The sequence below is a fragment of the Penicillium cataractarum genome (assembly GCF_028827025.1).
Source record: "Penicillium cataractarum strain IBT 29864 chromosome Unknown utg000005l, whole genome shotgun sequence".
Taxonomy (NCBI): domain Eukaryota; kingdom Fungi; phylum Ascomycota; class Eurotiomycetes; order Eurotiales; family Aspergillaceae; genus Penicillium; species Penicillium cataractarum.
The window spans coordinates 447,711-469,989 of NW_026622741.1; the positions used below are offsets into that span (position 1 = coordinate 447,711).

At 47.7% G+C, this 22,279-nt stretch overlaps 11 protein-coding genes across 11 annotated transcripts; 7 read left to right on the top strand and 4 right to left on the bottom strand.

Annotated features, from left to right (window-relative positions):
* Window positions 1–420: 420 nt before the first annotated feature.
* Window positions 421–1,065, top strand: N7496_005934 (uncharacterized protein; the record flags this gene model as incomplete). Its single annotated transcript, XM_056698863.1, has 1 exon — window positions 421–1,065. The coding sequence occupies one exon, from the start codon at window positions 421–423 to the stop codon at window positions 1,063–1,065; it is 645 nt and encodes a 214-aa protein (XP_056554276.1).
* A 204-nt stretch (window positions 1,066–1,269) lies between these two features.
* Window positions 1,270–1,992, bottom strand: N7496_005935 (uncharacterized protein; the record flags this gene model as incomplete). The annotated part of the gene is made up of 1 exon (XM_056698864.1): window positions 1,270–1,992. The coding sequence occupies one exon, from the start codon at window positions 1,990–1,992 to the stop codon at window positions 1,270–1,272; it is 723 nt and encodes a 240-aa protein (XP_056554277.1).
* Window positions 1,993–2,337: 345 nt separating this feature from the next.
* On the bottom strand, window positions 2,338–3,460 carry N7496_005936 (uncharacterized protein; the record flags this gene model as incomplete). Its single annotated transcript, XM_056698865.1, has 2 exons — window positions 2,338–3,336; window positions 3,401–3,460. 2 exons carry the CDS (start codon window positions 3,458–3,460, stop codon window positions 2,338–2,340), a joined length of 1,059 nt encoding a protein of 352 aa, XP_056554278.1.
* Window positions 3,461–5,952: 2,492 nt separating this feature from the next.
* N7496_005937 (uncharacterized protein) lies at window positions 5,953–6,894 on the top strand (the record flags this gene model as incomplete). The annotated part of the gene is made up of 1 exon (XM_056698866.1): window positions 5,953–6,894. The coding sequence occupies one exon, from the start codon at window positions 5,953–5,955 to the stop codon at window positions 6,892–6,894; it is 942 nt and encodes a 313-aa protein (XP_056554279.1).
* A 601-nt stretch (window positions 6,895–7,495) lies between these two features.
* Window positions 7,496–9,656, top strand: N7496_005938 (uncharacterized protein; the record flags this gene model as incomplete). Its single annotated transcript, XM_056698867.1, has 11 exons — window positions 7,496–7,763; window positions 7,814–7,840; window positions 7,931–7,963; window positions 8,038–8,199; window positions 8,258–8,604; window positions 8,802–8,866; window positions 8,917–9,008; window positions 9,070–9,233; window positions 9,286–9,319; window positions 9,381–9,465; window positions 9,530–9,656. The coding sequence occupies 11 exons, from the start codon at window positions 7,496–7,498 to the stop codon at window positions 9,654–9,656; spliced, it is 1,404 nt and encodes a 467-aa protein (XP_056554280.1).
* A 1,386-nt stretch (window positions 9,657–11,042) lies between these two features.
* N7496_005939 (glycoside hydrolase family 154 protein) lies at window positions 11,043–13,113 on the top strand (the record flags this gene model as incomplete). The annotated part of the gene is made up of 3 exons (XM_056698868.1): window positions 11,043–11,524; window positions 11,591–11,889; window positions 11,963–13,113. 3 exons carry the CDS (start codon window positions 11,043–11,045, stop codon window positions 13,111–13,113), a joined length of 1,932 nt encoding a protein of 643 aa, XP_056554281.1.
* Window positions 13,114–13,353: 240 nt separating this feature from the next.
* On the bottom strand, window positions 13,354–14,142 carry N7496_005940 (haloacid dehalogenase, type II; the record flags this gene model as incomplete). Its single annotated transcript, XM_056698869.1, has 1 exon — window positions 13,354–14,142. One exon carries the CDS (start codon window positions 14,140–14,142, stop codon window positions 13,354–13,356), a length of 789 nt encoding a protein of 262 aa, XP_056554282.1.
* Window positions 14,143–14,878: 736 nt separating this feature from the next.
* N7496_005941 (cytochrome P450) lies at window positions 14,879–16,577 on the bottom strand (the record flags this gene model as incomplete). Its single annotated transcript, XM_056698870.1, has 4 exons — window positions 14,879–15,050; window positions 15,107–15,273; window positions 15,349–16,452; window positions 16,506–16,577. The coding sequence occupies 4 exons, from the start codon at window positions 16,575–16,577 to the stop codon at window positions 14,879–14,881; spliced, it is 1,515 nt and encodes a 504-aa protein (XP_056554283.1).
* Window positions 16,578–17,169: 592 nt separating this feature from the next.
* On the top strand, window positions 17,170–17,757 carry N7496_005942 (HAD family hydrolase; the record flags this gene model as incomplete). The annotated part of the gene is made up of 1 exon (XM_056698871.1): window positions 17,170–17,757. The coding sequence occupies one exon, from the start codon at window positions 17,170–17,172 to the stop codon at window positions 17,755–17,757; it is 588 nt and encodes a 195-aa protein (XP_056554284.1).
* A 416-nt stretch (window positions 17,758–18,173) lies between these two features.
* Window positions 18,174–19,826, top strand: N7496_005943 (uncharacterized protein; the record flags this gene model as incomplete). Its single annotated transcript, XM_056698872.1, has 4 exons — window positions 18,174–18,907; window positions 18,972–19,021; window positions 19,087–19,232; window positions 19,299–19,826. The coding sequence occupies 4 exons, from the start codon at window positions 18,174–18,176 to the stop codon at window positions 19,824–19,826; spliced, it is 1,458 nt and encodes a 485-aa protein (XP_056554285.1).
* Window positions 19,827–20,231: 405 nt separating this feature from the next.
* On the top strand, window positions 20,232–20,831 carry N7496_005944 (uncharacterized protein; the record flags this gene model as incomplete). The annotated part of the gene is made up of 1 exon (XM_056698873.1): window positions 20,232–20,831. The coding sequence occupies one exon, from the start codon at window positions 20,232–20,234 to the stop codon at window positions 20,829–20,831; it is 600 nt and encodes a 199-aa protein (XP_056554286.1).
* Between the last annotated feature and the right edge of the window lie 1,448 nt (window positions 20,832–22,279).

Consider the following 22,279-nt stretch of genomic DNA (forward strand, 5'->3'; position numbering starts at 1 on the left):
TGCTCACTTAGCGACACATCATCTACAAGACATGCTATTCACGGTCTTATCAGCTTTGATCAGTCAAACATCCTTACTAACAAGTACCCACCCTTCTATCTAACCACTTATCCACTTGCGCTTTTCCTTGGCCAGGGGGTAGACAATGTCGCCGTTTCCACAGCCACTACATATCTTGGTTTTGTGGTTTGGCTTCTCGAAACAGGCTATAATCTGTCCAGCCGGACGGTCATACTGCTCAATACCCCCTCGCCCTCGTATGAGTGCTTATTTGGAAACAGAGACTTCTTCCAGTACGAACAATATCTTCCCAAAGGAGTTTTGTTCGTCGAAATCAATACATCATTTTGCATTTCCATGTACATACGGTTGTTGGCAAATCGATCACAACTCTTCCCATCCCTTGGCCACCCTCCCGCGATGCTTGAGGGTCTAAAGACGGCAGTTGAACGACTGAATACACCAGCTTTCGCACGGCTTCTTGCATTAATACCTCCCTCCTCTCAAAGACCAGAGTCTACAGGCTCTGGTGATTCACATCTCAAAGATGGATATGACGAGGACGAGCATTGCAACGCTAGCGACCCAGAGAGCAAGAATTCCGAACTTGAGGTTCCCGAAAGGGAAGAAGAATCTAATAGCGACAACGAATACCAAAGTGACGAAAAATATGATGGCGATTGTTCCAGTCAGAGCAGAAACGACTCCGAGCATATGGCTTGGGCCCATGCAACCGAAGTACTCGTCCCTCATGCCAAGGGGGATAGTGATTTTGTTCTCGATGCACTATCCGGCAATATCTTCGAGAACCTCACTCGTAGTTGGGGTGAGCTGGTTGGAAACCTTAATGTCCCTGATATTGAGTCCAGGGTGCAGCATATTTCATCAAACGCAAGAGGATCCACGGTTCATGAGCTTGAGCAAACCTTGGTTGAAGCTGGATATTTTGTGCCCCGTAGGGAAGCGCCGAGTGTCTGGCCACCGAGCATATATTCACCAGATGATGATGATGAATGTGCAGGCATCGTCAACGAGTCTGTTCTCCAGGATTTCCTGAAGTGGTGAGGATCAGATCAAGAGAGTGTTTACATATTGATATGTTTGGTTCGAAGATGTTATTATGCAGCAGGTCAAGAAGTACACCCTTTTCTCGGCTATTCAAGAGTCTCCAAGTTAATTCGCATGACATATTGCTTAGTGCAAGATAAAAAAAACGAGCACTACCTCCGAAGTATCTACAGCGTACATCATCGTCATTTCCATCCCCCTTCAACCCCGACTACCCTTCCCAACATTCTGTCTCTCCGGCGTCGCCCGAGATATCAACTGATCAATAGCATCAGGCTCGACCTTAATCTGCGCACCTCCCTGCGGTGCTTGTCGCGCATGCGCATGGTAATACTGCTGCTGATCAAGCGACTGTCGCGGCTGATAGTATTCCCCCTGCGCCCGCTCTTGGTAGTATTGCTGTGGCGGGGCCTGTACATGGCCGTGAGACGGGACATGATAGTATTCATCCGTCCTCGGCACCGCAGCCTGGGGAGCTTGTCCTCCATGATAGTATTGATCCTGCACTGGATAATGCGCCGGCTGGTGCTGCACAGGTTGCACGGGTTGTCGGGGTGGTTGTGCGCGGTAATAGTCTTGTTGGGGTTGCGTGTAGAGCTGCTGCTGGGCGGGCGGGCGATGATCATCGGGTCCTTGGTTGTGATAGTACAAGCGGCCCGTCCCGACGTCCCGACTTTGATAGGTCTCGGTTGACGGAGGTTGCGAGCCGGAATTTGGATAGGAAGGGGGTCGTTTTGTGTATTTTGGTGGGAATGCGGGCTTGTGATCGGGGCCGGAGAGCTCGATGGGTTGGTCCGAGTCTGTCATGGCCGAGGTGTAGCGCGACGAGTCCAGGGGTAGTGTGGAATTTTGCGCTGCGGGCGACTTTGTGCCAGTGCTCGAGTGCGACATGGCTGGACTGCCTCTTGTGTTTGACGAGGCCATGGTGAACCTGTGTCTTGTTGGATGGAGCGGGGTATCTCGGAGGTGCAGAGTGGAGGTTATTTTGTTAGTGTCGTTTTTTGCAGTGGGGCTGAGGTGATCAACATGGCCAGAAGTACTGTCCAGTAGTGAATACTAGACGAAGTACTTCTGCACACGCTGTCAGTACCACCGTAACTGTCTAAAGCCTTTCCACAAGTACGATGCCAGAACTTGTCTCTCCTTTTGCCCGGAACGCGACCTTGTGGAATCTCCATACTCAGCCCCATTCTGCTGCTCGTATAGTTATGCGACCTGGATAATATGTACTGCTCGATTGACAACAAGCCTTTTTCTATACAGTCTAGCTCATGCTTTTTGAATATCGCTCAGGTAGGATGTCACCCTCTCAACGAGTATCCGCCTTGGCTCTGCTTGGTCGGGATCACTGAGCGCATGAGAAGCACCAGGAATAACCATACTCCGATGATCCCAGAATTGACGCCCACGAGCATCAATAGCCTTCTGCCATCGTCGAAGCAGTCCTTCCTTATCCACCCAGTCAGGAACGGACTGATCGCGACCAGAGTACAGCACCAAAAGCTTTTGTTTCAACAGCCCCCTTGACCCAACCATTCCAAATGTCTGATTCAATCGCGCGTCGCTCAGATCTGAACTGAATAGATCATCTTCCGACGGCTTCTCGGGACTGTCGGGGCTGACCAAACTCAAGAATCGTCGACTGCTGACAGGCGCTGTTGACGGGTACCCAATACGGCTGGTCACCGAAAGAGGGACGACAGTATCCACAGCCTCTTTCGTCTCATATGTGTTCCGCTTCGCATCCGCCACGGCTTTATCATATAGCTCCTGCATGGCTGCAGGGCTATCCCTGGCCGTACCACACTTGACAACCCACAAAATTCCTTCGCGATCCGATACGGGTGCCTGCATAATGGCCCCGTCAACTGGTGTTCGCAGAATAGGCTCCCAGCACTTATCCAACACCGGGTGGGCAGGTCGAGGGTTGGGGCAATTGATATAGTGCATCACATCCTGGCTACCGGTCGAATGGCCCATAATGACCACTTTGCCCGCGCCATAGTGAGGCTCCTTGTATTCACGGATATATTCCACCGTCTGCGCAATCTCATCGATATCGGTACCGAGTCTTCCCATTCCCCAGCCACCGTAAGAGCAGGAGAGGACTAGGTTAAAGACAGTCCACTCGGTAGACTCGAGGGCTTGCACGATGTCGCCAAGGTATTCGACCGAGCCGAGACCATCGCCTAGGCCACCGACAAAGAGGAGAGTGTGTGGTTTTCTGGGACTGCCAGTGGTGTATTCGAAGGAGACGAGGGTTGAGGTCTAGTCAAGCGGGGGGCAATTAGCGCTAATGGGTCATGTAGGACAGGGGTACAGAGATTGATACAATATGGTGCAGTATTCCAGCCTGGCCCCGTGCTAGAGAGGTAAGTATTTTGAGTTCCATTCTGGTCGGCTGGCGGGGTCTGTGGGGAGGTTACGGAGGAAGATTGAAAGCCGAGCTTCCACGCCAGATCAGATAAGACCGAATCAGATAAACGGTCGGTCTACGGCGAACGGTTAAGGACATTCTCTAAAACCCCTTCCGCCCTTATCACCGCCCCCATAAGTAGCCTAGCCTACTAGGCCCTATAACTATCTTATACAACTAATCAATTATGTACCTACCTAAATCCTCCTCTATCATCATCGAATGCTCCTCTATTAACATCGAATGCGACCCTAGGTTTAATCGTGTCGGTTAAAGTCCCCTATAATCAGAAACCCTATTACTAGACCTACGTTCCGCCATATCTTAGTGATCGTATCGCGTAGGCGATTACATACGTCGTCTAACGCTAAGGCATTATCTCCTTCAATGTACACCGATGCCACGAATATTAGCCGCCCGGGGAGCCCAATTATCGCTACTATAATATCCGGAGACTCTACCGGGACCTACTCCGCTTCGATTTCTCTATTGACCTAGAGTATACTCCGAATCACCTATATCCCTTCCCTTTAGGTAGAGGGTACTATCTTTGTCTATTTATGATGTCCGATCGGGGTGGTCAAGAGCCGGCCTTACTACTACGTTCCGAGGGTCTTCGTCGTTTATCAAACTCTCGTGTACTATACCCTGGTTCCTTACATTTAGCTGAATTATTTAAAGAGACTTATTGATGACGTAATGGATAGAGCTTTCGACAATTCTTGCTTGTATAATTCATGAGGTCATCCCCATAGAACGCACTTTGGAACCGTTCAGTCATAGTTACTGTGATGATGGCCCTCCGTAGCGCATTTTGCGCACTTCTGAACGTTCTTGCACTGGAATGCCTTATGGCCTATCTCTTGGCAGTTGTAACATTGCATCGGTCGTGGTCGGTCTTCGAAGACACTAGTCACACCGGATAGCAACATCGTGGCATCTACATAGTTCGATACAAAAGCCACAGATTGTTCTAGCCTAGGGACCGTAGTATCTAAACCTTGTCACAAATGACAAGATCAGCAGTCGTAGTCACCAATGATAAGACTTTACACCTTTGGGCATGGTCTTGAAAATTACCCGAAGTCATGCTTAAAAAATTCCGAGATGCAGTCGAGTTCTAGCTTTATAGAACATGCCGGTTAGCTGTTCGCTGCGCTTTTGAGTTTCGCGTCGGCAATATATTTCGATGCTATACTCAGTTTGAGGCACCGGAGGGTGTTAACGGGAAACCTAACTTGGGGCACGATGGTGAAGGGTAGTGTTTAATTGAATATTACTCGAATTATTTGTTGATGCAAATGTAAATCAGCTTAAAAGGCTCTATCGCAAACACGCGGATCTATCAGGGTCACTACCACAAATAAGATAAGCGGCCTATATCCATGCGTATTACAAGTTGAATATTAGATATTTGAACACAACGTCGAAAATAATAGCCCTTAGGGCCAGAAGCGCCTAAATATACTACTCCGTACGAAATCAGCAATCTAATTGATCATATCACTAAAAAGCGCAGTGGGAGTCTTTAGTGCGGGGATTATGGTATCCTAGTGGCCGTCTTTGGATAAAGGCAGTACAAGATAGCCGGTTCGACCATCTACTGAGTTCTGGTTCTATTAATGCGGATATTCGCGTAGACCATAGTAACCGCCTCCCTCTTCTATCCTAACTAGCCGTGCAAAGCCAATCAGCGTTATCTATTCTGTGTCATAGGGCCCCACCACCACTCCGCTAGCACGGAATAAGGTTCGCTACGCTCCGTATACATAAAATAAGGTTACCTTCGCACACGCACATATCTCGTGAATCTAAGAGAGGTTGCTTACACTATTGTCTTCTTCTCTCAATCTCCTCTTCCCCTTTCCTAATAGCATATTCGAACAAGAAGATTCGCCGCCTATCCCCATTACATAAAGTTATCCTATCAGAGGCTTTTGAAGTCTACGCGCGTTAAATAATGCCCCGCGACAACAATATGCCAGAGTCGGCATTTGATCCCCAGCTATCGGCCCAACTCCACAACAAAATTTTGCATCATGCATGGGTCGGCTCTGGACGCGATCCAGCATTACTGCCATCCACAACGTGGTGGGAGGGCTCATCTCCAGTCCCATTCGACATTGCTTCGCGACTGCACCCTAGACTCATTTGTTTCCTCCGCCTTGCTAAAATAACGACTCCGGATCCGAAATTTTCCCTTTTCTATTTCTTGAAGTCGTTACAAGTCAGCGACCAGCTTCATTCCCTCTTATCCGAAGCACCTCAGGTTGATAGATTCATTTATCTCTACCGTGCTACGGGTGCGTATGATGAGGAAGACGTTGGTATAGTGTCAGTGCTCGTTCTCGGTCTTGCCCTTTCCGCTTTCCAATCATCAATACAACGCATTTGCCGACTCAGATGCTAGGTTTGATCAAGATACAGAACTAGCAGCTTATGTTGCTCACCAATACGATATATATCACATGTTCGGTCAGCCATGGGCATGGAAACCCCTGCAGGATATCCTTCAGGCATATCTCGAGATGATCGAGGAAAAAAAAGTGCAAGCGTCCACAGACGAGGCGTACGAAGAAGATATAAAACCTCGACTCTTTCCATGGCGGTATCATCAATACACACACCGAGACGTTGTAAAAGCAACCCAGGCGTTGACTCGTCTGCTTGATGCAGTTGAGCAGAAACTTCCTCAACCAAGAGAGACAGAATATCCCGCATCCACAAGAGATGTAGACATCCAACTACCATACTCACAGGCTATCCTTGATGAAGCTACAATCCCAGCTAATACTTTTATTCGTGATTTCCTCTCGGAGCTACCTCCTCGAACTTTGCGATTCCGTTACATCGCCCCGGGAATCATTTTACAGTCACCCGCGGAGTTCGCAACTCAGCCGTGGAAAGAGCCACTCGGTCGCGAATATGGTGGTCACAGTGTACCATTTCTTTTGTTTCGAGGAGATCAATGGATTTCTTTGCGCTGCAAGCCGCGTTACTATCCGGACCCGGAGGACAGTCTTCAGGGAGTGCCCACAGGCTTATATATTTGTCCAACCGGCATTGAGTCACCTGCTACTTTTGGAAATTCCTGTAGACTACTTCTGCCCTTCAACATCGGTGCTCGCCATCACGCGCGGTATAGCAACGGCGAACAACTACAGGAAGAGACTCCGTGGGATGAGACTCCGAAAGACACGGCGCATGAGCTTTACCAACCGGGTTCACACAGTGGCTTTCTGGAGAGGCATGAAGTACAAATTCATAAAATCTTGCTGAACTGGGCGGAGAGAGTGGAGGCGGGTGATTGGGAAGTAAATACAGACGGGGTCGCTGGTGGTATCGAAAAATTTGAAGAAGCTGATACTCTGGAATCTTGGAGGAAGTATCAGATTCCGCTGGCCTGGTGAGAAAAAGATAGGAGCAGTGGCGCGGAATACAGAATCTCCGGACATGTAGGTAGTCATTAGTGTCCAGGAAACCAGCCTTTGTACAAGATGTGTGGTGTGGCGATATCGGCTTCCTCAGGAGAGAGAAATGAACTTTCATTTGTCTATATTGTATGCACCTATGTCAAGCCGCACACTAATCTCACTGAGATTCGCCAAGGATTGGATTTACTGTGGCGCAACAATGTCCCTCCTTCCATGGTGAATCTGGGCCTTGGCTGATATGGGCGCTCCTTCACCCTCAAAGATCCATCCTGTAATACCCCTGGCTGCGTTTTTAGCTATGGCGGAAACGCGGGCGAGTGTACGAATTCATCTGGAACCTTGTCCAACGCGGAAATCCAGCGTATCATTGCCAGTAACAACCTCACTCCTGCGATGGACACTTAGGCTGCAGTGAAATGGATCACATGGGATTCTAACCAATGGGATTCTAATCAATGGATCTCATATGATGATGGAGAGACTATGCAAATGAAAGTTGCTGCTGCTAATCAACTTTGCCTAGGAGGCATAATGATTTGGTCTATTGACCAAGACAGCTCAGACGGGACTAGCGCGAATGATCTCTTGGGAATTGGTGTCGCCAACGGAATCTCTGCCAGCGACGCTTCCAAGTTACGAGGATATCAAGCTGCCGCCTAAGCCGCTTCGACCACACGTGGATCTTGCTACTGGACCTTTTGTGGCGACACGTGTGCACCTGGGTATATTGAAGAAACTTGGGCCAAATGTCAAGTCATGGGAATCGAGCTCGACACCACGTGCGATGACGGGTCACTTCAGACGTTATGCTGTGCACCTGGAACAAATACCGGAACATGTGCATGGTATGGATGGCGAGGCGTCGGTTTGGCCTGTACCACGAACTATTGTCCAGAAGGGACCGAACTAGTCGCCGTGGACAGTGAGTGTTGCCCGTATATCAGCGTTCTACAGGAGCCTGTGCTAATTCAATTTCGTAATGAATCAGGCAATTCATATGTTGATTAATCAGACTTCGGTGCCATTTATGACCTTTCCTGCAACGGTATGCTTAACTGACCTCACGTTGGCTGACTGTCAAGGCTGAACTGAGAAGCTAATTTACCTTCCCATTTCTAGGCGGCTCGCAGTCTTACTGCTGTTCTGGATTTGTGCCATCTTCCTACGAAAACACCGACTCTCCCAAGCTTATTGGCCAAAATGGTCTCACTAAACGAGGTTCTTGGGTTGCCGAAGATCCCAGTTGTCTTGCGTTTATGAACTTAGCCGCAGATATCCTGGGTTAGTAGCTGTGACTGCCAACGACTATTCTGTCTAACCTTTTCTAACCTATTCATAGGAAGCGACGTCATATATGCCTTTGGGACATCGGACAGACTGAATGGTGGAGATTTCAGCTATGATTACTACCAAGAAATGGACGACTTGTGTGTCAAACGGAAAGAAGTCGTGGCACACGAGAAAGCTGCTGGGGTGAACGGCGCGATAGCGTCAGCGGCCTCCATGTATGGTCAGGGGGCCGTTGGCCCAGGAATCACTGCGCTGAACATCGTCACGAAAACAATCACTGCAGAGCCAGTTCAGGCAGTGAAAATGATTGGGCAATGGCCTGTAGTTAAGTATAGCGCGGACGAGCCAGACTGCAGTGTGACGTATACTTGCAAATACGGGAAGGGCTTTGACGAGGTAAACAAAAATGCACAAGTACCTGTCTTCGTGTTCTAATCATTTCCTTTTTAAAGGTTTGCGACAATCAACGTTGGGCTATTGACAAAGGCCTTGGAGGTAAGTCCGTATACAATCTGGGAAAAAGGCCTGATCGCGTGATTTTGCTTGCCAATGGACCAGTTGGCGGCACGTACAAGGACTGGTGAAATTATCAGAGGAAGAAGTATTATGCGAGCGCAGCGAAGCATGCGCTCGAGGGAGGAAGGTATTACTGTGAAGTGTAAGTCCCAGGCTTTCCCTCGGGTAATTCGGTGTTCTTACCGCACACAGTGATGAGTTCCCCATGGGGTCCTTGCGAGAAGCAGAAAACCAGGCGTATCAAGTGGTTCGCTTCCTAAATGGCCCACAAAATGGAAGGCAGGGTATGAATGTCTCCTTCTCATCTTGGTCAGAGGATCAGAACTTCAAACCTGATCTCCTTAGGCACGGACTGGAACCAGTGGATTCAAGCCGTGTATAAGCCATGCGAGTACTTGCGGGGCGAGAAAGGACCGCCGCCTATCACTTGGGAGTTTGGCCCTTTTAATGAGGGCGATACTAGACAGAGAAATGCGTTGGACATGAATCATTTCGTTCGGGCCTATGGGGTAAGGATATTTGGACTCGGGGGAAGTCTTACGGCGCTAACTGGACGATTAGTTTGATTCGCAAACACCAGGCAGCGAATGCTGGGGTGAGTGAGCAAGCTTCTCACATTTCCTCTAGCTGCTAACCATCATTTACAACATCAAAAGCCACCTATACATACATCGATACAAACGGTGCAGCGTCTACTTCAACCTGCCCGGACCAAGGCTTCCGCGGCATGAAGGATGACCCGTGAGTATTATTTGTCCTGATTGCAAGTCCACTACTGGTGATAATTAATCTTGGTTCTCTTTAGAATGTATCTTTATTATGAGTGGCCTCCTTATAACAACTACGTGGACCCTCCCACTGTCCGCAATCTTCCCCACCCGATTTTCTCGGCTCAGTGGTTAAAACGTGAGATCACTCGGTCTGTTCTCTAGAGAGATCTTCCCCTGTCAGCCATTTATGAAGCAGAGCGAGCATCAGAGACTCTTGAAGGTTGGGTGAACCCGCAAGAGGCCAGGGCGACGGATCCCTCAACCTATTCCGATGTTAATTTGAAGGAACTACGAACTCCTGCCCATCCATCTGCCGTAAGTGACATGCCAAAAGAGACTGGAAGTGCACACAGACAGTCTCATCTACATGGACACGGGCATCGTAAGTGGCATTCTTAGACAGATGTTTGAAAGCGATAGTCGCTGGACGTGTGCTATCAGAAAGTCACGCAATGCTTCGATGTGGTTGTTTGTGAAAACTTAGACCTCACAGAATTGAAACACATGGCCTCTTGAGCTCGGTTTGCTTGTTGTTGTAAAAAATTACCACGATTGATAGCAGGCATCAAGTAGACGTCCATGGATTGGTACCTCATGACAGTTTCGAAATAATGAAACTAATGAAACATCGGCGGCTTCGTAGGTTCATCATAGTTTCCATGTCTCCTTTTTGTGCTCTCCTAGGCCTTATTTTGACAATTGCCACGAGGCAAAGATCTTTGGCCTATCCCTAAAACACGATGAGTGACTTAAAGCTTCGAAAGGTGAATAAAGGTTCTCTTTATATATCGCCTGCGTTGTAGTTCAATTGGCAGTGCTGATCAGGTCGTTCACAAGCACAGTAACTTTGAACGTGATATTTTAAGCCTTATGCTAAATTGAACTAGAAGAGAGTTTTAACCAACGGAAAACTTTTTGCCGAGTAGCCTAAATTAACGTAGGGAATTAGTAGCTAGCGGCAAGAAAGAATCGAAAACTAGCAAGATAATGATCGATATTGGCTGATACTGACTTGCAAGCAAGCCTACCCGAGGCTTGGCCTCTGAGTCGTTTGTATTAAAATCCACCTGTACTTGAACATGTCAACCGCTAAGTCGTACTTGTAGAAACATACTTAGTCTGATAACCCCAAGAGTCGCCTTTATGATGCGGTGGGTAAGGCGTTTTGTTGCTGGAGTGGGAAGCGGTAAAAGAGCAGTGATGTTTGAAATCGGCTAATTGTACGAACGAAAATCGGATCAATGTAATCTTCCAAGCAAACTCCGGTTCATTGGTTTTGCTGGAAGAGCCTTAGGGGCAATCGGCCATTAATCGGCTTTCGCAGCGAAGGCCGACTAATGCCCCCACCATCACTACCCCGCCCTTAATGTCGCCCCGTCTTAGGCTAATATGGAGTGTGGGGGTCATGGGTCTTGGATGAGGAAACCGTAGTTTGTTCGGCCTTCGGCTTAAATGCCCGACGGAAGTGAATTTAATAAGGCCACATGCCATATTACATGAAACAATATCGACGTAGGGAAAAAATCATTAAATTCTTCCCAAAGCAAAATGTCTGTCCACGCAAACGGCAAGACTCCTTCGCACCCCTTCAGCGACTCGCCATTCCGAACTCGTGCCGATTTCCAACAAGCATGCTGTGCTCTTCTGAACCCCTTGCTTCCCCTCTTTACCCCGGGTTGCAGTCGTGTCAAGGTCGGCTCATCTACGACTCGATTCGATGAGGGTGGTGCCCAGATTGAGGGCTATGCTCGTCCACTGTGGGGTTTAGCAGCTCTCCTTGCGGGGAACTATGATTATCAAGAAGCGGCGCGATGGAGAGAGGGAATTATCAATGGCACTGATCCAGAGAGTCCTGAATATTTTGGTGATATTGAGGATCTTGATCAACGCATGGTGGAAATGTGCCCGATCGGCTTCACGCTCGCGGTGGCACCTCATGTTTTCTGGGATCCACTCACCGATAAACAAAAGGATAATGTGACTAGGTGGCTGAATAGTATCAATGCACGCGAGATGCCTAATACTAACTGGTAAGATCAAAGTCCCTTCACTTGAGGTTCTAGCCGACTAGAATGCAGCTAATATGTGCTGGTCAGGCTTTGGTTCCGAGTCTTTGCCAACCTTGGATTGCGAAAGAACGGCGCTGAGTATTCACTGTCACGTATCGAAGCTGACATGGATCATCTGGATACTTTCCATGTCGGTGGCGGTTGGAGTAATGATGGTCCCAAAAGCCATCATCAGATGGATTACTACTCTGGGTCGTTTGCAATCCAATTCTTACAACTTTTATATTCAAAGCTTGCTGGCGATTTTGATCTCGATCGAGCTGAAAGATATCGCCAACGAGCTAAGGAGTTTGCGAAAGACTTTGTTCACTACTTCAACCCCGACGGTATGCTACTTTCAATATCTTCTATGGGTCAACAATACGTCCGGAGAGAAACTGAACATGAGATTCTACGCAGGTCGGGCTATTCCGTTTGGCCGCTCTCTAACCTACCGTTTCGCCATGGTGGGTTTCTGGGGTGCTCTGGGTTTCGCAGATGTCCAATTGCCAGCACCCTTGACCTGGGGTGTCGTGAAAGGCATCCTACTTCGCAACTTCCGTTGGTGGGCTACCCAGCGAGACATCTTCAACAATGACGGCACTTTGAACCTTGGATACTGCTACGCGAACTCGTACTTGACGGAGAATTACAACTCGCCTGGTTCCCCATATTGGTGCTGTCTTTCTTTCATTCCACTGGCACTGCCAGAGACGCACCCCTTCTGGGCTTCAGAGGAAGAACCCTACCCAACAGACTCCATCCCTGAGGTTATTGCGCTGAAATACCCGAAACATATCGCCATTCGTCGGGGAGGACACTCCTTCCTGCTATCCTCTGGACAAGCGTGCCATTACCCAATGAAAGCAACGCATGCCAAGTATGGCAAATTCGCGTATAGCTCTGCATTCGGGTATTCCGTTCCCACTGGTGGTTACCAGCTGGAACAATATGCCCCTGATAGCATGATCGCATTGTCAGACGATGGCGAGTTTTGGAAGACGCGGCGACTAGTGGAAGATGCGCATTTCGAGGAGCCTGGCCAGGATGGCTTGCCTGTTCTCGTTTCCAAGTGGAAACCTTGGCCTGATGTCGATATCGACACGATTCTGATTCCGCCAGCATCTGAGACTCCAAATTGGCATCTGCGTGTGCACCGTGTGCGCAGTGGTCGAGCTCTCCAGAGCTCGGAGGGTGCATTTGCAATCTATGGATGTCGCAGCGATAATGGTCGTACCCTGGGCCCAATGGAGGGTGATTCAGAGGAAGGGACGATCAGTGGTTCAGGAAATGCGTTCGTCGCTTCGTCAGCGGGGGCTGTCGGTATTGTCGAGCTCCATGCCACGGGTCTGCGGGATGGCAAGATTGTCCTCGCTGACCCGAACTCGAACATTATCCACGGGCGTACACTCTTGCCATCCTTGAGTATGGACTTGGCACCTGGGCAGGATACCTGGTTTGTAACCGCTGTACTTGCATTGCCAGGAACTACCAATGACTGGCGTGCTATGTGGGAGCAAAAGCCAGCTATTCCGGGATGGTTGGCCAAGCGAATGGAAGAATCCTCTTAAGATGGAAGTAGGCCCGAGATATCTTCACATATTCAATTTTCAAATAAATGTATGTCGAGACACTGAAACTAGTACTTCAGCCCTGGTTGGCCCTTTAGGGCGCTTTCGCTTCTAGTTCTCTTATAGGCACAGTCGAACTCCTTTGCCTTTTCCTGCTTCTGTGCGCTTACCGACCATCAACATCATTAAAAAGACCGAGTATACTGGAGTGACATGGATGATATATAGTCCCATTCACAGCTATTCTGAGATACCAAAGCTCCGAGCCACCTCAACAAAGCCCGCATCATTCAATTCCACCCAAATATCTACAAATCCATCCTTTCTAGCCTGCGCGACCTGCTCAACCGGCCAATTCTCCTCCTTTTCCCGCTCAACATAAACAGTCTGAAACCCGCACCCTTTCGCAGCCTGCAAATCCTTAAGATGCGCCGCGACCAAAACACACTGCGACGGCTCTAGTCCCAGCAACTTGGCCGCGCCAAGATAAACCTTCGGTGAGGGCTTATACGCGCCAAAATTCTCTGCGCTAATCAGATGCTGGAAGGGCAAAGATCCAAACTCCTTCAAATCCTGCAACAGCGAGACATTCCCATTCGACAGCGTCGATGTAATGAACCGGCCATTCAATAACTCCAGTCCACGAACACTATCCGGCCACGGCTTCAGCCTGTGCCAGGCAAGCGTTAACTCCCACACCTCCTCCTGGCCAAACAGCTCCCGGACCCCGCGCTGCGTCAGTAGATCTTGCAGCGCGGCATAGTGATGTTGGTCGACTGAGATGAACGGCTCCGATGCATCAAAGGTGCTGGTGAATACACCATACGAGCGCCGCCAATCTTCAGCGACGCCGATCCAGTCCGACTCGGTCAGCGCGGATGCGCGGGCCCGCAAATCGGCCGGGATATCCCTGGTTGAATCCTTGAGGGCGTTCCGAGCTGCACTGTACAGGGCGCTTGTTATACAGGATCTCCATTCAACCACTGTACCGAATGTGTCGAAGAAGATGGCTTTGGGTGCTGAGGCCATGGTGGGGGTTTGATCTGATCTGATCTGCAGACGCTGGGCTGGGGTAGTCCCAACAATGTGGTTGCGATCGGTATCTTTGAGGTCGTACAGCTTGAGAAGAGGCCTGGTCGTAGGATTTAACTAAATAATATATCGTTCCTGCAAAATGAGTCTTTCTCGCTTGAAAGATTGCGACATATCGCTGAGTCATGGACCGAGGTAACTTTAAGTCGGCCATCCGGAGGGCTTCCCCGCCTCTATCAGGCTAATCGTTTTGCCTGTGAAAGTACAGGAGAGTCCTCCTTTGAATATGGCAGATTGATTCATCCTGCCATGCCAGATATGTCGGCAGCATAACGGCAACACCGACGCTAGTATTCATCGAACAAAACCTCTAGGAGATTCGGGGAAATTGCAAAGTACTTACAACCGCCTAGCAGGCCTTAAACATGTCGACGGCTCGGGGTATATAGAGGATCTTCCTAGTATAGTTGTATTAATCTGATATAAGGTAATCTAAATTCTTGAATATTCTGAAGAGTCTTTGAATATTTTCCGGTCAGTATTAGCACCGGCACTACTCTATCTTGAACCAGGCAAATTATCAGAGTTCTTTTGATACCTAAGAAACTTTAAGACATTGAAAAAGCCATAGAGCATAGCAATATTATCAAAATTTCGTATAAGTAGTATGTAGAGTCTATAATCTGGAAACAATTGAAGGTCGCATATCTTGGATTTCATCACCAGAGAGGTATCAATCAGAGGATGGTGGCTTTCTCGGCTCCAGGCTCACCAGCAATGGAGGCTGGTGCAAGGAGACAAAAGACGGCATATCTCTTAGCCATTCCTCAGTATTTATCGCCAACTTCATCTTGAACCGCCAAACGGTCTTTGCAAGTGTCATTTTCATACTGTCATTTGCGAATCTAGAATCCCATGTTAGCTCCATCGAAAGTCCTAAAAAAGCCAGATAAGGCCTTACTTCTTGCCGATGCAATTTCGTGGCCCAACGGAGAATGGCTGAAAGGCATCCTTAGTATCTCCCTCGAAGAGAGAGTCTCCTAGCCATCGTTCAGGACAGAATTCATTTGGTTTGGAAAAGTGGCTGGCCGAGCGATAGGCACTCCAGTGGCTGATGTTGACAACGCTCTATCCAATAATATGTAAGTATGATGACGGTTGGGGTAGCTAACAAATTGATGAGATGGTACAGGTCAGACTTACTCCACCAGGAACAAAATGTCCGTCAATCATAGCCCCCTCGGGCGGAACTTGTCGTGGAAATCCGTTCGTAATAGGCGGAGCAATGCGTAGAGTCTCCTGGATCACTGCCTGCAAGTAATTCAATTTGTTGATAGACAACACATCAATTTGACCCTCATTTTCAAAGTTTGAGTGGAGCTCTTCCAGAAGCCGGTCCATTATCTGAGGGTTAACAAGCAAGAAATATGTCGCGAAAGTTAGAGCCACTGCAGTTGTCTCACTGCCAGCCAGGATGATGATGCTAGCTTGGTTTTCCAACTCGTCTAACGTGATCGTGCCAGTATCCAAGGTTTTCAACATATACGAGATAAAGTCCAGCCGCTTGGTATCCCTCTGAACCCGGCGGCGGACCTTATCAAGAGCCATCCGGTGGTGGGCTTCTTTCTTCTCTATAAGGGAGGCGGGAAGCAACATGGCCAGCAGCTTATTCAGTGGTCGAAACCGATGAACCACTTGTAGCAAAGTTGCCACATAGAAGTGGTCCAAGACAAATTGCACCCACTCATGATATTGCGATGATTCAAGACATCGGAAGGATTCTCCAAATGCAAAGTCGCCGATCAAATCGAATGTCGCGTAATTATACCACGATCGGAGGTCTGTTTCAAGCCCTTGCTGAGCGCGCTCCTCCAATTTATCCATGAAAAGATCAACATTTTCTTTCAGAATAGGCTCTTGCTCTGCCAGTGCCCTAGCCGAAAATGCACTATTCATAGATTTTCGCAGTCGAATGTGATTTGTATCATCAGCCATGGTCAATGTCCTCGGGTCAACCAGCATGTCATTGAAAAAGGTTGGATCTCGGACAAGTGGAGGATTCTTCAGTCTTCGAGCGTAGACATCATCCCATGCTCCAGCGGAGATAATTGATAGTTCATTGGGGCTAATTCGGACGATACTCCCGTATTTCTCATGAGCAGCCTGTGTGAAAAGATGGAATCTGCCTCCTAACTGCGCCAGTGCCACAGGAATCGCAGAAGCAGCGTATGACTTGGGACCAGGGAACTTGGCTAAAGGATGGAAATATATGTTATAGCAAACAATGCTGCCGATTGCGCACACAATCTAAGCACGTTTAGTAAGTTGCGTATAGCGCTATGCTACGAGGTGCAACTTACTCCGACAAGAATGTATACCCAAAAACTGGTTCCATCTGCAGGCTGGACATTTCCGCTCGTCGAAGCGTTCATCCTGAGGTATCAATTGACTTTGTTCCATCCGAGAAGCTCTGCAAGAGATGGCTCGAAAACAGTACCGACTATATACAATACGGGGTTCAGCTCGGTTAGGCTAAATGTGGGGCCGTTATTTCTCCTACCAAAACAGGCATATGAAGTCAAGACACGGCAAGCCGGAGTACCCAATTAGTACCGCCAAGGCCACAAGAACGTCACAGACCCATTGATTATGTTGCTATAGCGAATGTATTATTCACTATCTCTGAAATTAAAATCGTTTTCAATTACACGAGATTGCCACTTTAGATGCGGTCCCGCAAAAAGGTTTCAGCCTCTGTCCCAAAAGTCCACCTTTCTTTCAAATTTGAGGAATAAGTCTAAACCGTTTACTCAGCTGAGTTCGGCGCATAAAACTCTTACATAAACTTGTACTCAGTCATTTGATTAGGACTAGCTGTAGGCTAAATGGCGGCCAATCTACCGTTTTATGACTATATATGTAGATCAGTTACGCACGCAGCAGGGAAGCCACGGCCTATCTTGCGGCTCACCCCGAAGAACCTCCAACCAGATTCACTGCCTCTATAACGGTACCTTCCAGACAATGTCTTCCTACAAAGCTGTGATATTCGATATGGGCGATGTCCTCTTCTCCTGGAATCCCCAGCCGACTGCCCAAATATCTCTCCAGACCTTGCATCTCATGACCCAATGCGATCGCTGGTTCGACCTTGAGCGTGGAACCATCACTCCAGAAGACTGTTACCGTGAGCTAGGCAGGCGATTCTCTGTCAACGGAACTGAAATTGCCGCCGCGTTCGAGCAGGCAACTGAGTCTCTGACGCCCAACAGCACCATGACTTCGTTGGTGCAAGATTTGAAGCAACACAACATTCGTGTTTACATGATGACCAACATTCCACGCTCAAATTATGACCAACTTCGGGAGATGGAGTATATCTGGAACGAATTCGACGAGATTTTTGCTTCGGGGTATATGGGAATGCGGAAACCAGACCAGTGTTTCTACGAGCATGTTTTGGGTGTCATCAATGTGCCACCAACCGAGACGATTTTCGTGGATGACAGGATGGAGAATATCGTGTCTGCTATCAAGCTTGGAATGTCGGGGATTCAATGTGTTAACGTTGTTGAGACATGCGAAAAAATACGACTCATGACTGGTATCTAAACCCACGTTCCTATGGCATATAGGGACTAGATAACGTGCAACCAAATTACATCCATAATCATTGGGCAAAGCAAGTTAGCTTACCCAAAATCCGAGTAACAGGGATAATCTTAAGCTTGAAGATACAAACACGTGCTATATGTGGGCCTACATGGTGGATGTGGATCTCGCAAGATCCCGAGACGATGGTGACCAAGCTTTAGTGTGCCCGGAAAACCCGGATTCGGCAGGAGTATGATACGAGCTGAAAAAGAGCAATGCATAGAAACATGGTACTCATAGATTGCCAGCAGTCGAACCTTCAATTGAGAGGAATAATGGAGTAGAATTCTATTCTTTAAAGTTCCGAAAGTTGGCAGCCAACATTGTTAAGAACCCGTCAAACCCGTCAGCTCTGTGCCGGCAAGTTCGTCACTATGCTCGACGTGGTTCGTCCTTTGCCTTACAAGGGTGTCGTTGTGGAGCTGAAAAACAACATCATCAAACATTCTATTGACGGTATCCAAATTCCCCTCAACACATACAAGTCTATAGTGTGTTGTGGCGCCACGGCCGAGTATCAATGTGGCCGACTCACAAAAGAGAAATATTACACCCGACTGGAGTCGGATTTTGAGCACTCTCGAAAGGAAATTGAGACGTTGTTCGGAAATATAGAGAAGTCACTTCACGTGAACGAAACTGTCCTGAATTCTCTACAGAAAATCAAGGATCGCTTCCGGGGTCAATTGAAAATATACGCAGTGGCCAACCTTTCCCAAGAGGACTACGTAACAGTGCGCTGTCTTCCAATCGATTGGACCCTTTTTGATGAGGTGTTTGTTTCGGGAAATGTTGGCATGCGAAAACCAGAGCTTCGATTCTACAAGCACATACTGAATAGTACTGGTTTGCTGCCTGAGGAGCTGATTTATGTTGACGACGATACGGATAATATCCTAGCGGCCATTTCTCTGGGCATTGAAGGTATTCTTACCCCGACTGCCCCAATTGGCCGCACAATCGTCAATCTGGTAGATGTGGATGCCGTAAGTCGAGGCATGCAGTTCCTGCGAGACAATGCCAAAAACTTTCCATCTTTGACGCATTCTGGGGTGGCTATCCGAGAGAACTTTGCACAGCTGATGATACTTGATTCGGTACATGACATGTAAGTTTCTGGGCATTTGTGCCGCTTTGAGTAGATCCGATGAAAACTGACTTTATCGTTTCAGGAGTCTAGTCGACATTGAACAACATCCATTCACTTGGAACTATTTCATCGGTATTCAAGAAATCTCTTCTATTGTCACATAAGATTGTGAATTGAACTAACTGTAACCGGCACAGGCACACCTGTTCTCACTCAGTTGGTCTTTCCTGATGATCTGGACACTACCTCTCTGGGAACCGTGATATTAGATCGACCCCCTGCAGTTGCACACCAGGTAATGGACAAAATGCTGCATTACCGAAACCGCGATGGAATTATCCAGGTAAGAAGAACTGATTATATTGCTAGGCCTTCGCGCGTCACGATGGTAGCGCTAACAGTTCTTTAGACCTATTTTACCGACTTCAAAAACAGAGTAGACCCCGTAGTGTGTTGCAATGTCCTCTCTCTGTTCTACAAGTACGGTCGTGGTGAGGAGCTCCCAGAGACATTGAACTGGGTTTACCAGGTTTTGAAACGTCGAGCATACATCCATGGCACCGCATTCTACCCCAATCCCGAAGCATTTCTCTATTTCTTCTATCGATTTTTGGAGCGGATCTCCAACGATCCACAGTTGAGTGCGAGGTTACGGGCGCTGCTGTATGTGCGGCTCCAAGAACGTATTGGAGTTCCAGTGGATGTAGTCGGTCTAGCAATGCGGCTGATTGCCCTCAATGGAGTTGGAATTTCCGATCCAAGAGGCCTCAAGGAACTGATGATGAAGCAAGAGGAAGATGGAGGTTGGGATATGGGCACTTTGTATCAGTATGGGTCTAAGAAATTGCCCATTGGCAACCGAGGGACTGCCACTGCGTTGGCAATAGAGGCAATTAGATGTTGCAAACACACGATAATGGAGGATGAAGATGATTAATTGGCGTGAATGGTCACCGAGAAAACGCAGACGTGTTATCCGTGTTATGTTAAATCGAGTTCACAGTGTTCAAATTCTAGGGCTTCTTCAAAAATTAGTATCTCGTAACTTCCACAAAGCTATATTTGGTGTTTGCTACTAACATCTTTCGGATAATCCGTCAGGCATCCCGGTATAGTGGAGCCTATGTAGTATGTAGCGTTCTTGAACTAACACAGAATTGAAAGAGTTTACCGGGCGTTTCCGGGGCCCGTGCGGAACCTGACGAACCCCTTACCCATACGCAACTTATGGCACCAGAATGACAACCCAATTTTACCAGTCGGTGTAAAATAAATAGACTTAAAAGGACCACTAGCCTCCCCGCCAAGATACCGAAAAATATTTCAAATTTCCACAGCACTCATGGCCCAAATTCAAGCCGTAGTTCTTGACCTCGGCAATGTCGTCTTCACCTGGTCCTCTGAGCCGCCTTCATCCCCGAACGCAGTTCCCCTGAAGGCAATCATGAAGACCACCACCTGGGCAGATTACGAATGCGGACTCCTCACTACAATGGATTGCTACAGCGCTCTGGGAGAAAAATTCGGGGGTTCTCCCTCAGACATTGGCCAGGCTCTTGCTGTGGCACGCGACTCGCTTGTTGTCAACGACACGTTACTGGCTCTCATTCGCGAACTAAAACACTCCTATGGCCTTTCCATATACGCCATGTCTAATATATCCCGCGAGAATATTGATTACCTACGAGAGAAGCATGGCGCAGAATTGGAAATTTTTGATGAGATCTTTGCCTCTGGTTACGTCGGCATGAGAAAACCAGACGAAGGATTCTATCGTCATGTCATCGCGCAAATGGGCCATCCTGCGGACAGGGTTGCGTTTTTGGATGACCGGAAGGAGAATGTACAGGTGGCATGCCTAATGGGTATGCTTGGTTTTTGCTATGAGGAGCCCAGCAAGGCGTATCAGTGGTTAAGAAATTCAGTTTCCTGTGATGCCTAGCTGGCTATCTGTCTGGTTTTTGGTGGGAATTTGAAGTATCTGGGGATTGCAATGGCACTCCCCTTCTTGATGCCATGATCATGTACGATAAAAGTGAGGAAATGATGAATCGTTGTAGCCTGCAGCCAGAATGGTTTAACTCCAAGGATATTCAACTTGACACTATACAATTCGACTTTCGCATGAATGCGCAAGAGTTTGTATGTGATTATATTCAGAGGGAAGAAGGCTTTATATAATAAACAGGTAGTCACGAGTGCATCAGAGAAGCAAAATCATCCAGGCAGACATATTTCCATGCAGTCAATTGGATCGTATGAAATCAAAATTTTTCCGTTGCGTATTGCACTTGGTTTGCGAATATAGAGGAAGGTGAAGGTGGTCTATTATTCAAGTGGATTAATCCTAAGCGACCAACAGCCAAGTAGCCTAGGTCCTTAATCATTGGACTTATTCGCAAAATCCGCGAGGTTAGACTTGAATCGAAAGTTCTGATGGGGCTCAGCCCAACGGATACACAGCTTGATATGCAGTCTTCAATTCAGCTTCGAGCTCCAACATTACTTGCAAGGGGGAATTTGGGGGACATTATGTTGCTCACTTGAGAAAGGTTCTCAAGAGAATGGCCAATGGAAAATTACCTTGAGCTCCGGGGTTAACACTGGATTTGTTTGTTTCGGCAGTACGTCGTACTGTGTGAGTCATATCCCAAATTAAGTATGATATCTCAATGTTAGATATGTGGAGTAGTGCTACTTGACTGATAAGATGGCCGGTGTTTTATTTTATGACGTAGTACTGCTTTGCTGCTTTCAAACTTAAAGACTTTAGCTGCCTTTGTCTGACCATCCAAGAAACACGACAGAAGGGAAGTATCACTAGGCGTTGGGCTCATGACAATGTGTCACCCCCTCAAAAAAGATGTACGGAGCGACATTTTATTTTCTATATACTGGAAGGATATCTCACCTATAAAACATTTCAGTTTAAACTTATTATTGAATATATAACGGACTGGACAACCATAAAGGTTCGCTTATCAAGAAAACAAAACTGTTACGAAAGGGTTTCCATTTAAAATCATGAAACTTCAATTAGCGTCTCCCATGTTACTGATTGGGTCTCTATTCATGTCCACCACAGCCATTTCCACGGCTGCTGGCCTCCATAAAATGAACCAGCATCAAGCCACAGCTGAATTAAGTGGACCGGGGTGGAAGAGACTAGTTGAGTCTCTGAATGATTCAGACCCGAACACAATCTTGGATCCAGTTATCGTTCAATGCTTGTTGCAGTACTTTGTACTGGGATCATCCTGTCGTAAGTTTCATGCTTCATTAAGAACCTCAAGTGCCTGATTAGATGCTGAAATTGGTCAACATTACAGAGGGTACTATTTGCAGTGTGGCGCCTACCGAGCTTCATTTCATATGCCCCTAGCCTACTAT